Genomic DNA, 16,142 nt, shown 5'->3' on the forward strand with positions numbered 1-16,142 from the left:
GACAGTTTTATTGTTTCTTTAATCAGAACAACAGTTTTCAGCTGTACTAACATAATTACAAAAGGGTTTTCTAATGATCAATTAGCCTTTTAAAATGATTCACTTGGATTAGCTAACACAACGTGCGATAGGAACACAGGAGTGATGGTTGCTGATAATGGGCCTCTGTACGCCTATGTAGATATTCCATTAAAAAAACAGCCGTTTCCAGCTACAACAGTTATTTACATCATTAACAATGTCTACACTGTATTTCTGATCAATTTGATGTTATTTTAATGGGCAAAAATGTTGATTTTCCTTGAATTTGATGTTTCTATTTTTCATTTTCAATGAATTTGCAAACAGTTGTAAAAACATGTTTTCACTTGGTCATTATGGGGTTTTGTTTGGAGACGGGTGAGAGAAACACTCTATTTAAACCATGTTGTAGTCAGGCTGCAACACAACAAAATGTGGAATCAGTCTATGGGTATTAATAGTTTTTGAAGGCACTGTAAAGGATATATGTATCAACATTGTCATTTTGAGGTGTAGGAAATGATTACAAAACATATGCATGATTGGAATTTGTCAATAACTTTTAAACTCTCATCTTCCCTTATTGTACTGTAATGATTGCATTACTAAAGAGCAGTCTGCAGGCATGGGTTAGTTATCCTGCCCCTAACGGTGGCCATGTCAACTGTCACAGCGAAATAGTAACTTGTCAAGCAAGTCTTTCACTGCCTTATATAGGGAATCAATACGAGATTTCCTATTCTACAAGCTAAGAGGGTGAATCTCTTTGAGAATAGTTATAGTTATCTAAAGAAAATCTGCTTGCATTCCATGTTGTTAATCAGATCAGATCTAACCACATTGGGAACTGAGGCACAGTGAGTTTTCATTATTGTATCATGAGGAGGTGACAGCCTTAATTGTAATTGTCACAGTAGGTGTCCAGCCCCACGCTCTCCTCCCAGTTCTTAGCCACGCTATTCTTCTTGTTCTTCTCCGCCATGATAATGGCAGCTACCACGGTGATCACCACGGTGACCGTCAGAATGAGCACTGTCACAGTCTCTCCGACACACAGCTCATCATCCACTTCTCCCATGGACCTGCCCTGTAGCTCGGTGGGCTGGCTGCACCTCAGCTCCTGGTAGTCATCCAGGAAGACCCTGTGGATGCTGGACAACTTCCTGAACACCCTCTGCAGGTCGCAATCACAGTGCCAGGGGTTGCCCTCCAACAGGACATGGAGGCTGGGGGTGTGGATGCTCAACAGGGTCCTGTAGCCCAAGGTGCTTAGACGGTTGAGGGCCAGGTCCAGCAGAGTTAGGGAAGACATAGGGGCGAAGACTCCTGGCTCAGTGGAGCTGATCAAGTTCCCCCGAAGGCCCAGCACCTCCAGGGAGCGCAGTGTGGAGAAGAGGCCTGAACCCAGGGAGGTTAGATGGTTCCCCTCCAGGTGGAGCTGGCGCAGGCCAGTCAGGTAACCCAGGGCTCTGGGCTTTACTGTGGAGATTAGGTTGCTGCTCAGGTCCAGCTTCTGGAGGCTATCCAGGCTGTGGAAGGTCCCACTCTCCAGGACGGTGAGATGGTTGTGATCCAGCAGGAGCTCGGTTAGGGATTCAAGGCCCAGGGAGAAGCCAGGCCCCAGGGCAGAAAGGTGGTTACCGCTCAGGTCCAGCCTCCTCAGCCCCTGGAGGGAGGAGAAAGCTCCGTCATCTACATGGCTGAGGTTGTTCTCTTTTAAAAGGAGCACCCTCAGGCTCCACAGGGTCCCAAATGAACCTGCTTGGACCACTGTCAACAGGTTTCTGGACAGGTCCAGGTACTCTGTGTTGTGGGGGACATTCCTAAGAGGAGTGGTAAGATTCCCACCCGAACAGTTGATATATTTTATATCTGTGAGGCAGCTGCACCCGTCATAGCAAGCAGTCATTTTCTTGAATGTAAAAGTGATAACATACATGATGAATATGAACCAATGGGATGGATCCATCCTGTTCCTGAAATAAATAAAAGAACAAAGGCTTATGCATTTCACAACATATCCTGGAAAATGATATGACGGTGAATTATTTGTTGGTGTTTGTGTGAACACTACTCCCACAAGCTTGAGAAAAGCATCAGATACTTTACCCTGTCTAAAAACAACAACTGTTCAAACACTGTATGCTGAAAATACCTTGAGCTGGTTTAGAGTGTTAGCCTGTAATTAACAACAGTTATGTCAAACAGACAAAGCGACAGGAACAGCAATTTATTTTAGCACACTATTAAGCAAAAAAAAAACACGCCTTACCTGTTGTCTGTGGTAGCTTAATTGTAAAAGTCAGCACACCATGTAGCATATGTCTGCGTCTATCCCGGACTGACAGCAGATGAACCACACGGAGCAGACAGACCAGACAACTGACCTGATCCATCTGTCAACCTCTGAAAAGAAGGGGTGGTCTGCTCACAGCCCCCCTCCCCCTCCACCCTTCAACCCTTCCACTCCTCTCTAGTGCACCTGTTGACAGGTGAGGGCCACTCTGACAATGGCAGTGTGAATAATTCACACAGTGGCAGGAAGAGAGTCGACTTTCCACCCTGCCTGGTCAAAGTCACATACTGTACCAATGGAGATGGAAGTGATGGCGGTGGAGTGGTTCTTTATTGCATTCTTAGGAGCTAGTAACTCATGCATTTCACTGCACCCGCTAGAACATCTGCTAAACTGTGTATGCGACCAATAAACGTTTGATTTGATTTGAAAGAGGAGGAAGACATGGCACCGCATCAATAAACAACACTTTCGATAGTAAGGTCTACGTAGACTAGTCAATGACAGACACAGCAGCTGTCTGTTATCTTTACCAGCATCATTAAGTGTTGCACACGTGGTTACTTCAGCTACATTGTTATTCCACTCCTTGTAGATTAGACCTTATTTCACTCCGTGTCATTTAGAAGTCACATGCTTACTCTGTAAACCCAGCAGAGAGCAGGAGTATGCTGCTAGCTGCCTGGATCCTGGAGTCGGCTGCTCCTCTGCTCCATAAAGATGTGCTGTGCTGGATCCCCACAGCTAAACCCAGCCCAGCTATCAAGTGGAGGAAACATGATTGGAAAAGAGGTTCATTACTCAACCACTGTGAGCTGGGGCAAAACACCATGGGAGCAGATGAGTGCTGAATATCAAACCAGACTCTATCAGGGAAAACATGCAGACCACCCAGGAAATTCCTACCAGCGTGATCAGCAAGGATATTGTGTAATTGCAATTCATTTCACCATGACATTTAACCCATCTATTTTTGTATTTAGACTGAAGGCTGTTGTGCTGGCTTCCTGAGTGGGTTTCATTAAGAGACAAACACAGCAGATGGCAGCATTGCCACGTGGTAGCACTTGACTTGCAAAAAGAGGAAGACAAAGCAACTATAAATAAGCAATGGAAGACATTATTATGGCAATTCATAGATCTATACAAATAGGACTTTTGAGTAGAACTAGTATGATACAAAGCACTGCCCCAAAATGATTTGTTTTGAGAAAGAGAATAAATGTTTGGTTCAGAACAACCTTTTCTCCATGTACAGCAGTAGCTAAAGGAAACCAGTGAGTGCAGAAACAATAGTTACTCCTATACAATGTAAAGCGCTTCTATACCTAGATGCGATAAAAAAGCTATTCATGATTAATTCTCCATTAGCATTATAAAACAATTACTATTGCAATGGTTGCATCTTCTATTATGCAAACAAATACGAAGATGTTTTAATTTAAAGTAACTCAATGTATTACCACTGTCAAGGTTCCCACTGGGCACAGACGTCAATTCAACATCACTTCCACGTTGGTTTAATGTCATTTCATTGAAATGACGAGGAAACAATGTTGATTCAACCAGTGTGTGCCCAGTGGGTTGATACTGAAAACAAAAAACACAAGACTGAAATCAACAACCTGTGTTTTCCAGTTATTGTGTTTTCCAGTTATTGTGTTTTCCAGTTATTGTGTTTTCCAGTTATTGTGTTTTTCCAGTTATTGTGTTTTCCAGTTATTGTGTTTTCCAGCTGTTGTTTAATCTAGATGTTGTTTTCCAGTTGTTGTTTTTTCCAGTTGTTGTTTAATCTAGTTGTTGTTTTCCAGTTGTTGTTTTTTCCAGTTGTTGTTTTTTCCAGTTGTTGTTTAATCTAGTTGTTGTTTTCCAGTTGTTGTGCTTTCCAGTTGTTGTGTTTTCAAGTTGTTGTTGTTTTCCAGTTGTTGTTGTTCTCCAGTTGGTGATTTCCAGTTGTTGTTTGTTCCAGTTGTTGTGTTTTCCAGTTGTTGTTTGTTCCAGTTGTTGTTGTTTTCCAGTTGTTGTGTCTTCCAGTTGTTGTTGTTTTCCAGTTGTTGTGTTTTCCAGTTGTTGTTTGTTCCAGTTGTTGTTTGTTCCAGTTGTTGTTGTTTTCCAGTTGTTGTGTTTTCCAGTTGTTGTTTGTTCCAGTTGTTGTTGTTTTCCAGTTGTTGTGTTTTCCAGTTGTTGTTGTTTTCCAGTTGTTGTGTTTTCCAGTTGTTGTTGTTTTCCAGTTGTTGTGTTTTCCAGTTGTTGTTTGTTCCAGTTGTTGTTTGTTCTAATTGTTGTGTTGTCCAGCTGTTGTTTTTTCCAGTTGTTGTTGTTCTCCAGTTGGTGATTTCCAGTTGTTGTTTGTTCTAATTGTTGTGTTGTCCAGCTGTTGTTTTTTCCAGTTGTTGTTAAATCTAGTTGTTGTTAAATCTAGTTGTTGTTTTCCAGTTGTTGTTTTCCAGTTGTGTTTTCCAGTTGTTGTGTATTCCAGTAGTTGTTGTTTTCAAGTTGTTGTGTTTTCCAGTTGTTGTGTTCTGACATGGTGGTAGTGCTGTCGGTCATCTCCTTTGGCAGGTTGTATAATAGTTTCATTGATAATCTGTCAGCACTGGCCCTTCGATCCTGGGCTTGTATGATGTGTGTTAAGGCCCCCCTGGTCCTATGTCAGTAATCCTGTATACAACTATGACATACATCACCGTTTGTGGCAGGTTAGGTTTCAGATAGCTTTCAACATGAAATTAGACTGGTTGTTTAATTCCACTTCACAGGCTACTCTGTTGAAAGGAAAAGTTCTAAATACATCTGCATTGTATAAAATAGCTTTTCACTGCACCGTCAACTAAAAGCTGAGTTTTTGTTTTTGTCCTCAAAGAAACAACTACGTCAAGAATCACACAGTAGCATCGGCATCAATAATAACATCACACCAGTCATCCCTCTCACCAACACATTAAAATTAGTCAGCAGTAATATAAGACCAGACAACATCCAAAACACGTGAGATAGAGGCAAAGTGGTGTACATAACCTTAACACTTAATTAGATAAGGATTGATTATTGAGAATGGAAAGTGCAAGTTGTACCAAGGGCAGATACTAAAGCTTCTTCTTGTCCTTCAGTGGGTTTTTTTTCAAGGCTACAGGCACATGCAGATTCTTAAGCTTTTGCTTTCAGGAGAAAAATATATATAAAAATGGAGCCGCTGTGCTCTCTTCTAGCAGATATCATCTCACTGTCCAACCTCGCAAAGTTTTATGAAATCCATTTACTTACCATTGAAGTCTACTTTTCACAAAATCAATGATTTAGATGTGCATCTTTGCAGCGCCCCGTGCCAATACAAGTGAAGCAGGGCCATAAATGATTCAGAATTACAACACTTTTCTCTCTGTGTATGGGCATTAGTCACTGTTGTTTTCACTCCCTGACTTTGTGGAGGAGGAGATCCCTCTGGGTGGAGAGGCCAGTATATTCACACGGCTCTGCTCTGACTGCACTGGAGCCTGGGCAGGTTTGGGTAGACTGTCTGCAGTCTGTGGGGAGGGATGAATAACTGTGGCAATTCTTTGTTGCAAAACACAGAAGATGAGAGAGAATGAGCTCTCCATAGAGTAATGGAGTCTAATAGCATGATACAATGACTGTAGTCTCTATGTGTGTCTGTTCAGACAGGAATCGAGGGCATTGGGACATTTCTCATCCCATTGCACATTTCAAAGGATGACTAATCAATATGGTGTCTGGTCCTTTTTGGCAAGTGATGAGACTGAATGGATTAAGAACTACAATACTAATGTGGAGAAAGCAATGTCAAGGTGCTGCTCAATAGGAAATGTTTACCTGAATGGTGTGTGCCCTGAGAATAATCTTGGTCTGAAAATGTGTGATCCCTTTCGATGTGATGCAGGTTTAGGATTCAAGTCTCAAAAACACTCCCTTTGTAACGGTTCTCTTCTATTGAAAGATGCCCACCGAGCTCACGTCCTGACCAACACTAAAACAAGGAAAACACACAAGAACGATGGTCAGAACGTGACACCCTTCTTGACAATTTGCTGTTAATTATGCACATTGCAATCTTTAAACAGAGCTACTTCGCATTCATAACTTCCTGGTCAATCTGGATATGACAAAGATGAAAATGAATAGACGTTTTCCTTATTGTCTTGTGACTGATATGAATGATCACATGGGGAAAATGTAATTTCCTTATCTGTTACGTCTCACCATCTGTCATTAGCTCTCATGCATGAGATGAATGACGATGAAGCGTCTCTTTCTTCTGATAATTGGGGCTGTGGGTGGATTTTTCATTTCTCCTCATCTGAGCTCTTAAACGAGGCAGGATCTAACGCTGACTCCTCATCTGTCCTCAAGGACTCTAGAGGGACATTTAAAAAGAATATGCCTGCCTATTGAACGTGCCTCTGAAATAAAGAGCCCTCTTACATACTGTAGACAGAGAACAAAGCATAGGTTTGCTTCCTGTGGAACAGGAAGCTCCATGACTGACAATGTACAGCACTTTTCCCAGCTCCAATGCATGCTCTCCCAGCTCTTTTTAATTAACCCATCCCATCTGGGGCTTGGGATATTAATGCTGGTCGAGCTGTCATTAGACATAGGAAGAATTGAGTGTGAGGCTTCCCACTGGGCACATTACATAATTTCAATGTGGATAATTGGGTAATATTTGAGACATTGAACAATGAGATTACAACCGATATTCACCCACTCAAAAAGACAGTTTAAAATTTGTTGAATTTCCAATCAACTTGCTTTAAACTATTTAAAACCATAGAAAAGTTATTTTGTAGTAATACAACAGATTAATGTACAGGGAACCCAGCTAAATTCTGGAAAGCTGTTATTTAAATCACTTAAGTGTTGTGTCTCCTCTTCTCTTCCCTGAAATGTATTTAGATTCTGGCCTATTACTGACAAAATGTGATATCATTAATGCATTTAATCACCATTTATCTCTGCAAGCTTTATATTTGAATGTATTTCAAAGCCAGCTCTTGAAAAGAGTAGTTTGGATGTAGATGGTCAACATATATTGAATGATTCTGAAAATACTAGTCAGGAGTTTTCTTTTTGGAAATTCAATGATAAAGAAGTCCTGGATGTTAACATTAGACAAAAACAAATCTACAGAGGCTGATCATTTGGAGCCTTGTCTTCTTAAGTGTGCAGCACCCATTAATGCTGGCTCAGTAGCCCACATTTTCAATTTAACATTATTATCAGGAAGTATCCCAAAAGCATGGAAATCCGCATATGAGCTGACACTCCATAAGGTTGGGGATACAAATGATCTTGACAACTATCACACCATTTCAAGACTACCTTGATAAGCTAAGATTCTTGAATCCCTGGTTAACTTAATACTACCCATCCCGCATGCAGGATACTACCCCCAATGCAACCAACTTAACCTACTTAAAGGAGATGTGTCTACTGCTTGGATAGCTCCATCGCTCAGATGGAACTGTCTTAATCTGGTTTAAACCCCCAATTCTGTAATCGTTATTTTTGCTTGAGCTGGAGACGTGAATACCAGAAATAATTTGTTAATATTTTGACAAGTTAATAGTATATTTCAAAAGTGATATTGAATTGTGTATGGTTGTCAACACAAACAAATATCAACATTTGAAGGCTATTTAAAATCAGGTAGAGAGTTCAATCTCAGCCACTGATTTGGTCTGCCATAATTCCAGTTTGTCTACAAATTAATCATTTATATGTTGGATTCACATCTCCTTCTCAACCGAAAATCTTAATCACTAAATCACATCAAACTTTACATGTACTTTATATCAGTGTTTCCCAACCCTGGTCCTTGAGTACCCCCAACAGTACACATTTGCATTGTAACCCAGGACAAGCATACCTGATTCAACTTGTCAACAAATCATCAAGCCCTCAGTGAGCTGAATTAGATGTGTTTGTTCAGGGCTACAACTAAAATGTGTTGGGGAACAGGGTTGGGAAACAGGGTTGGGGAACAGGGTTGGGAAACAGGGTTGGGAAACATTGCTCTAAATAAATGTAGATGATCTTATTTCAATTTTATTTAAAATCGTATTATTTAAATAAGATTTTTGGTTGGGATGGAGACGTGAATCCAACATATTAATTATTAATTTGTAAACAAACTGGAATTAAAGCCTTCAAATGTTAATATTTGGTTGCGTTGACAACCAAACACAATTCAATCTCACTAAATATCATTACACTTTAAATCAACCAGAGCTTGAAAACCTAGGCCTATTTTATTGTATAGTTTTAGTTTAATTATGGGTTGAATTGAAACAATAGCTGTTGATGATTTTGCAAATGTTATATACTGTAGGCCTAAATAGCATCATTGATGATGTATGAGTGATTTAATTTGCTCTGTTATTAATAAACATACCCTTTGGAAGGACATACACAGCAACAGTGAACCTATAAAGTGTTTAAGTGGATATTTCTCAACAATCATTGACACGATAGCAAATTGGTAATAGTCAATGCCAAATATCATAGCTAAGCTGGGCTTCGTTACAACCCTGGATGGGAGACCAAAGAGCAGCTGTGGATAGATTAAATCTCCAGTAGGAGATGCTGACCAGCCTAAGGTTTTTTATTTCCTGATAGTGGATATAACGTTGAATATCTGATGTTGTTTTAAATGTCCAAATTCCATATATTTTATACAAGGTTTCTCTATTTTGAAATTTAGTTACTATGATGACATAATCCTGTGGTTGAAATTTCACCCTCAAAACAACAGTTTACGTTGATGACTTTATTCAATCCAATGTATTTTCCACGTGGATTCTGCATCTCAATATGTTGACAAATTACGTTTGAAACAACAATGATTCAACCAGTTTTTACCCAGTGGGTTGGGACTGTGTGCTGATGTAGCACCTGGGGATGTGTGCAACTCATTCCTCAGCCTGCATGACGTGTCCACATTTGCGCCATTGAATAGTTAGCTTGTAGGCTAAGACGCTTCGGGAGGGCGGACATGTGTGCAAGCAAGGCAGAGTTCCTTGGTGTGATCTGAATCAGGAGGAAGTGGTACTCGATAAGCAAGCATCGTGACGGCAGTTACAAATGGTGCCGTAACCCACTCAGCCCAACACGGGGGTTGCTGTGGAGTAAGTCTGTGGGGTGAATGTACTGTAGCACATGGGGATTTATGAAACTCACTCCTCAGCCTGAAGTGTCCCCATTTGCACCGCCGAATAGCTGGTAAGACGCTTCAGGAGGACAAGTCAATTGTGCAAGCAAGGCAGAGGTCTTGAGTTCGAACCTTTGTGTGAGTCGAATCAGGAGGAAGCGATACTCTCTAAGCAAGCAGCATGACGTGATTGAGATAGAATATGGTAACGCCAAATGTATGTGTTTCACTTACTATGCACTATTTAGTATTTCACTTATTTTGATGTGTGAGGTCAGAGGTCCTTAGTGGGGTTAGCATAACTTTAATCCAAATGTTTCAAATTCACAGATTATCATGATAAATACAATGCCAGAAAGTAGTATGAGAAATGGCAGTCCACCGAGTGGCACTGGAATATCTACAATAGATCAATTTGGCCCAATGCCATTCTCTGTCAAATAACGAATCGAAAGCCTATGGAGGCATATCATGTGCTACCTTACATATCTTCCATTATTTGACCTTCTCATTCCAGAGGGGATTTATCAAGGATTGAGGAGAAATATATAGAAAATCAATAAGACATAATGAATAGCATAATATCCATCAGTGTATTTTATAAAACACATCTAAACGTATGCATCATGTTTCTTTTGATATTTTGACACAAAAGAAAGAAAACATTGTGAATGAATGGACACTACGGAGATGTACAAATGATGTGTATAAGAGATCAATAAGGAACAAGATATTGTAATAAACTGTGGGAATATAGTCACATCTGAACGTCTAGATTGCCATTAAGCAAACATAGTCTTATCTCAATCTATTTCTCACATTATGTGTTTCAACAAACTTTTACTCAAATTAACCTTGAAACCAGTTTTCAAACAGAATTTTTATGTCAGGTGATTAGAGACTAGAGAGACGCGTCCTACTTTTAGTTGATATGATTCTAAGTTAGTCTAAACATCCAAATCCATCGGTTTCGTGCCACACGCAGTGAAACCTTCTCTGTCTCTGCTCTCTCCTCTAGCAGCGTGCTGATCTCCTCGTCTAAAAATACCTGCCTGAGCAGAAGTGATGTGTTTCCCCTCTGGTGGCGATGGACGTCACTTTGTCAAGTTGTCACATTTTCAACAGGGGTGGGGACACATGTGGAGGGCCTACAGAGGTATTGAGTCCTATGCACATTGTGTTTACAAGAGCACTTAGTTGTTGTATGGCCTACCATTTATGGACTAGAATGTATGGCCTAGTATGTACTGTATGGCCTACCATGTATGGACTAGAATGTATGGCCTGGTATGTACTGTATGTCCTACCATGTATGGACTAGCGTGTGTGGACTAGCGTGTATAGGCTAGCGTGCATGGCCAAGCATGTATGGACTAACGTATATGGAGTAGTATGTATGGACTAGCATGTGTAGCCTAGTGTGTATGGACTAGCATGTATGGACTAGCATGAAAGGACTAGTATGTACTGTATAGACTAGAATGTATGGCCTAGTATGCATGGCCTAGCATTTATGGACTAGCTTGTTTGGACTAGCATGTATGGCCTAGCATGTATGGCCTAGCATGTATGGACTAACGTGTAAGGACTAGCATGTATGGACTAGTTTGTAAGGACTAGCTTGTATGGACTAGAGTGTATGGACTAGTGCATATGGCCTAGCATGTATGGCCTAGCATGTATGGCCTAGCATGTATGGACTAATAAGTCTGGTATGTACTGCATGAACTAACATATACAGCCTAGAATGTATGGCCTAGCATGTATGGGACTAGCATGTAATGCCTAGTATGTATGGACTAGCATGTAATGACTAGTATGTATGGGACTAGCATGTAATGCCTAGCATGTATGGGACTAGCATGTAATGCCTAGCATGTAATGCCTAGCATGTATGGGAATAGCATGTAATGCCTAGCATGTACGGGACTAGCATGTAATGACTAGTATGTATGGACTAGCATGTAATGACTAGTATGTATGGACTAGCATGTAATGCCTAGCATGTATGGGACTAGCATGTAATGCCTAGCATGTATGGGACTAGCATGTAATGACTAGTATGTATGGACTAGCATGTAATGACTAGTATGTATGGACTAGCATGTAATGCCTAGCATGTATGGGACTAGCATGTAATGCCTAGCATGTATGGGACTAGCATGTAATGCCTAGCATGTATGGGACTAGCATGTAATGCCTAGCATGTATGGGACTAGCATGTAATGACTAGTATGTATGGACTAGCATGTAATGACTAGTATGTATGGACTAGCATGTAATGCCTAGTATGTATGGCCTAGCATGTATAGACTAATATGAACTAGAATGTATGGCCTATCATGTGTGGACTAGCATGGACTATAATGAATGGAATAGCATCTATGGACTACTGTGTATGGACTAGCATGCATGGACTAGCATGTATGGCCTAGCATGTATGGACTAGCATGTAGGGGCTAATGTGTATGGACTAGTATGTATGGACTAGTATGTATGGCCTACCGTGCATGGCCTAGCAGGTATGGATAATACTGTAGGAACTAATATGAACTAGAATGTATGGCCTAGCATCTATGGACTAGCGTGTATGGACCAGCATGTATGGCCTACCATGTATGGACTAGCATGTTTGGTCTAGTTTGTACTGTATGGACTGGCATGTATGGCCTAGCATGTATGGCCTAGCATGTATGGCCTAGCATGTATGGCCTAGCATGTATGGCCTAGCATGTATGGACTAGCATGTATGGACTAGCATGTAAGGCCACTATAATTATCAACTGTCACACGTTGCTTGGCAACCATTTGAGTAATATTGTTACAAAGATGTTCACAAAGTTTTGATTAGACTATTGAAAGCTTCAGTCTCTTCATTTCCCTCTCTTTCTTTATCATTCTTTCTCTCCTCCCTCCCTCTCTTTCTTTATCATTCTTTCTCTCCTCCCTCCCTCTCTTTCTTTATCATTCTTTCTCTCCTCCCTCCCTCTCTTTCTTTATCATTCTTTCTCTCCTCTCTCTCTCTCTTTCTTTATCATTCTTTCTCTCCTCCCTCCCTCTCTTTCTTTATCATTCTTTCTCTCTCTCTTTCTTTATCATTCTTTCTCTCCTCCCTCCCTCTCTTTCTTTATCATTCTTTCTCTCCTCCCTCCCTCTCTTTCTTTATCATTCTTTCTCTCCTCCCTCCCTCTCTTTCTTTATCATTCTTTCTCTCCTCCCTCCCTCTCTTTCTTTATCATTCTTTCTCTCCTCTCTCCCTCTCTTTCTTTTATCATTCTTTCTCTCCTCTCTCCCTCTCTTTCTTTATCATTCTTTCTCTCCTCTCTCCCTCTCTTTCTTTAATCATTCTTTCTCTCCTCCCTCCCTCTCTTTCTTTATCATTCTTTCTCTCTCTCTCCCCTCTTTCTCTCTCTCTTTCTTTATCATTCTTTCTCTCCTCCCTCCCTCTCTTTCTTTAATCATTCTTTCTCTCCTCCCTCCCTCTCTTTCTTTATCATTCTTTCTCTCTCCCTCCCTCTCTTTCTTTATATCATTCTTTCTCTCCCCCTCCCTCTCTTTCTTTATCATTCTTTCTCTCCTCCCTCCCTCTCTTCTTTATCATTCTTTCTCTCCTCCCGTCCCTCTCTTCTTTATCATTCTTTCTCTCCTCCTCTCTCCCTCTCTTTCTTTATCATTCTTTCTCTCCTCTCTCCCTCTCTTCTTTAAATCATTCTTTCTCTCCTCCCTCCCTCTCTTTCTTTATCATTCTTTCTCTCCTCCCTCCCTCTCTTTCTTTAATCATTCTTTCTCTCCTCTCTCCCTCTCTTTCTTTATCATTCTTTCTCTCCTCCCTCCCTCTCTTTCTTTATCATTCTTTCTCTCTCCTCCCTCCCTCTCTTTCTTTAATCATTCTTTCTCTCCTCCCTCCCTCCTTCTTCTTAATTATCATTCTTTCTCTCCCTCTCCCCCCTCTCTTTCTTTAATCATTCTTTCTCTCCTCCTCCCTCCCTCTCTTTCTTTAATCATTCTTTCTCTCCTCCCTCCCTCCCTCTCTTTCTTTATTCATTCTTTCTCTCCTCCCTCCCTCTCTTTCTTTATTCATTCTTTCTCTCCTCCCTCCCTCTCTTTCTTTATCATTCTTTCTCTCCTCTCTCCCTCTCTTTCTTTAATCATTCTTTCTCTCCTCCTCCCTCTCTTTCTTTATCATTCTTCTCTCTCCTCCCTCCCTCTCTTTCTTATCATTCTTATCTCTCCTCTCCTCCCTCTCTTTCTTATCATTCTTTCTCTCCTCTCTCCCTCTCTTTCTTTATCATTCTTTCTCTCCTCCCTCCCTCTCTTTCTTATCATTCTTCTCTCCTCCCTCCCTCTCTTTCGTTAATCATTCTTTCTCTCCTCCCTCCCTCTCTTTCTTTATCATTCTTCTCTCCTCCCTCCCCTCGCTTTCTTTATCATTCTTTCTCTCCTCCCTCCCTCTCTTTCTTTAATCATTCTTTCTCTCCTCCCTCCCTCTCTTTCTTATCATTCTTTCTCTCCTCCCTTCCCTCTCTTTCTTTATATCATTCTTTCTCTCCTCCCTCCCTCCTTTCTTTATTCATTCTTTCTCTCCTCCCTCCCCCCTCTTCCTTATTCATTCTTTCTCTCCTCCCTCCCTCTCTTTCTTTATCATTCTTTCTNCCTCTCCCTCCCGTCTCTCTCTTTCTCCCTCTCCCTCTCTCTCTTTCTCCCCTCTCCCTCCCCCTCTTTCTCCTCTCCCTTCCCTCTCTCTCTTTCTCCCTCTCCTCTCACTCTTTCTCCCTCTCCCTCTCTCTCTTTCTCTCTCTCTCCCTCCCTCTTTCTCCCTCTTTCTCCTCCCCCTCTCTCTCTTTCTCCCTCTCCCTCTTTCTCCCTCTCCCTCTCTCTCTTTCTCCTCTCCCTCCCCCTCTTTCTCCCTCTCCCTCCCCCTCTCTCTCTTTCTCCCTCTCCCTCTCACTCTTCTCCCTCTCCCTCTCTCTCTTTCTCCCTCTCCCTCCCCCTCTTTCTCCCTCTCCCTCCCCCTCTCTCTCTTTCTCCCTCTCCTCCCTCTCTCTCCCTCTCCCTCTCCCTCTCTCTCTTTCTCCCTCTCCCTCCCCCTCTCCCTCCCTCTCCCTCTCCCTCTCTCTCTTTCTCCCTCTCTCTCCCTCTCCCTCTCTCTCTTTCTCCCTCTCCCTCCCCCTCTCTCTCTCTCCCTCTCCCTCTCCCTCTCTCTCTTTCTCCCTCTCCCTCTCTCTCCCTCTCCCTCTCTCTCTTTCTCCCTCTCCCTCCCCCTCTCTCTCTCTCTTTCTCCCTCCCCCTCTCTCTCTTTCTCCCTCTCCCCTCTCCCTCTCTCTCATACATAAACATGAACCATCTCTTTCCATTCTTGGCCTCTATAAGTACATTTATATGCATGTCTGACAACGACAGAATATGAAATTATGACCCAAGGTATAATTACTTTCCCACTTCAATATTGCTGAGCCTCTTTCCATCCCTAGTAAAAGCCTTTTTTATTCAAGTCAAATGAACCTGTTGAAAATGATAAACAATGCAATGAGGCTGAACTTCAACTTGATGAATAGCCCTGCAATCTTCCCTGCTTTAATGTCTTCCAACTTTAATCAGATGCGATTTTAAAACACCCAAAACAATTAGACCCATGAACAAGAGAAGCAGCTGGTACCCCTGACATATAGCTGCCCTGTAGCCTACCCTGTACATTACAGATTGAAATGGCTGTCCCATTTTCATTTGGTCACACATTTGGTGAAAGTTAGTATATGCATAAAACACCATATAGGTCTATTTACAGAGTGTACTAAAAGGACCATCTATTTGCATGGCTCGCCTTTTCATTGCCACTTGATAGTCTGCTGCAGGCACTCCTTTGTGTTATTTCATTTCCTTAATTGTAAATATATCAGATGCAGTTCTGACTATGGATTTGTACCTTTCTGTCGGACAATTTGGTAGTTGTTATAGCCTGTTGTAGCATGTTTTGTATAAAAGTCCTAATGCTTTTTTGTCAGAGTATGTATTCCTCTGCTGCTAGCAAACTGGTGTTTATGTCAATATACCAATACACTTGATTATCCAACCAACGTTCAGGTTTTTGGCTGCATAATTTTGCCTCATCTGTAACATTAGTGCATTCTCCACATGCATTAGATGGATGCTTGCTTATTGCAATGACGGAAAACAACAAGTGCTACATTCCCATGGACAGGCAGGCCCAGACAGACCTCTGATTGGCTATCTCAGAGGATTACACACGGACGCACGCACACACACACACACACACACACACTTGTCATTGATAGTATGGCTATAGTTGTAATTACTACAATAATGGCGATGGAGTTGATGGCATAAAAATGTTGTCACGCCCTGCCTGCCTGCCTGCCTGCCTGCCTGCCTGCCTGCCTGCCTGCCTGCCTGCATACGTTCCACAGCGTGCGTACATGCTTGTCGTATAGGTATTTAATTACATGTTTCTCACCCATCTACAACGCTGAATATATTAGTTACATTAATTGTAAATTAACGACAGGATGTTTGTAGTTAAGAGTCATTATATGGAATCCTGAGTGGTGCAGCCGGTCTAAGACACTGCATCTTAGTGATTGAGGCGTCACTACAGACACCCCGGTTCGATTCCAGGCTGTATCACAACCGGACGTGATT

General features: G+C 41.6%; 1 protein-coding gene across 1 annotated transcript; it reads right to left on the reverse strand.

Moving 5' to 3' along the window:
* Positions 1 to 288: 288 nt before the first annotated feature.
* On the reverse strand, positions 289 to 1,930 carry LOC109870755 (reticulon-4 receptor-like 2). Its single transcript, XM_020461368.2, has one exon. The coding sequence runs from the start codon at positions 1,928 to 1,930 to the stop codon at positions 917 to 919; it is 1,014 nt and encodes a 337-aa protein (XP_020316957.1). The 3' UTR covers positions 289 to 916.
* Between the last annotated feature and the right edge of the window lie 14,212 nt (positions 1,931 to 16,142).

Source organism: Oncorhynchus kisutch, linkage group LG26 (genome assembly GCF_002021735.2).
Source record: "Oncorhynchus kisutch isolate 150728-3 linkage group LG26, Okis_V2, whole genome shotgun sequence".
Lineage (NCBI taxonomy): Eukaryota > Metazoa > Chordata > Actinopteri > Salmoniformes > Salmonidae > Oncorhynchus > Oncorhynchus kisutch.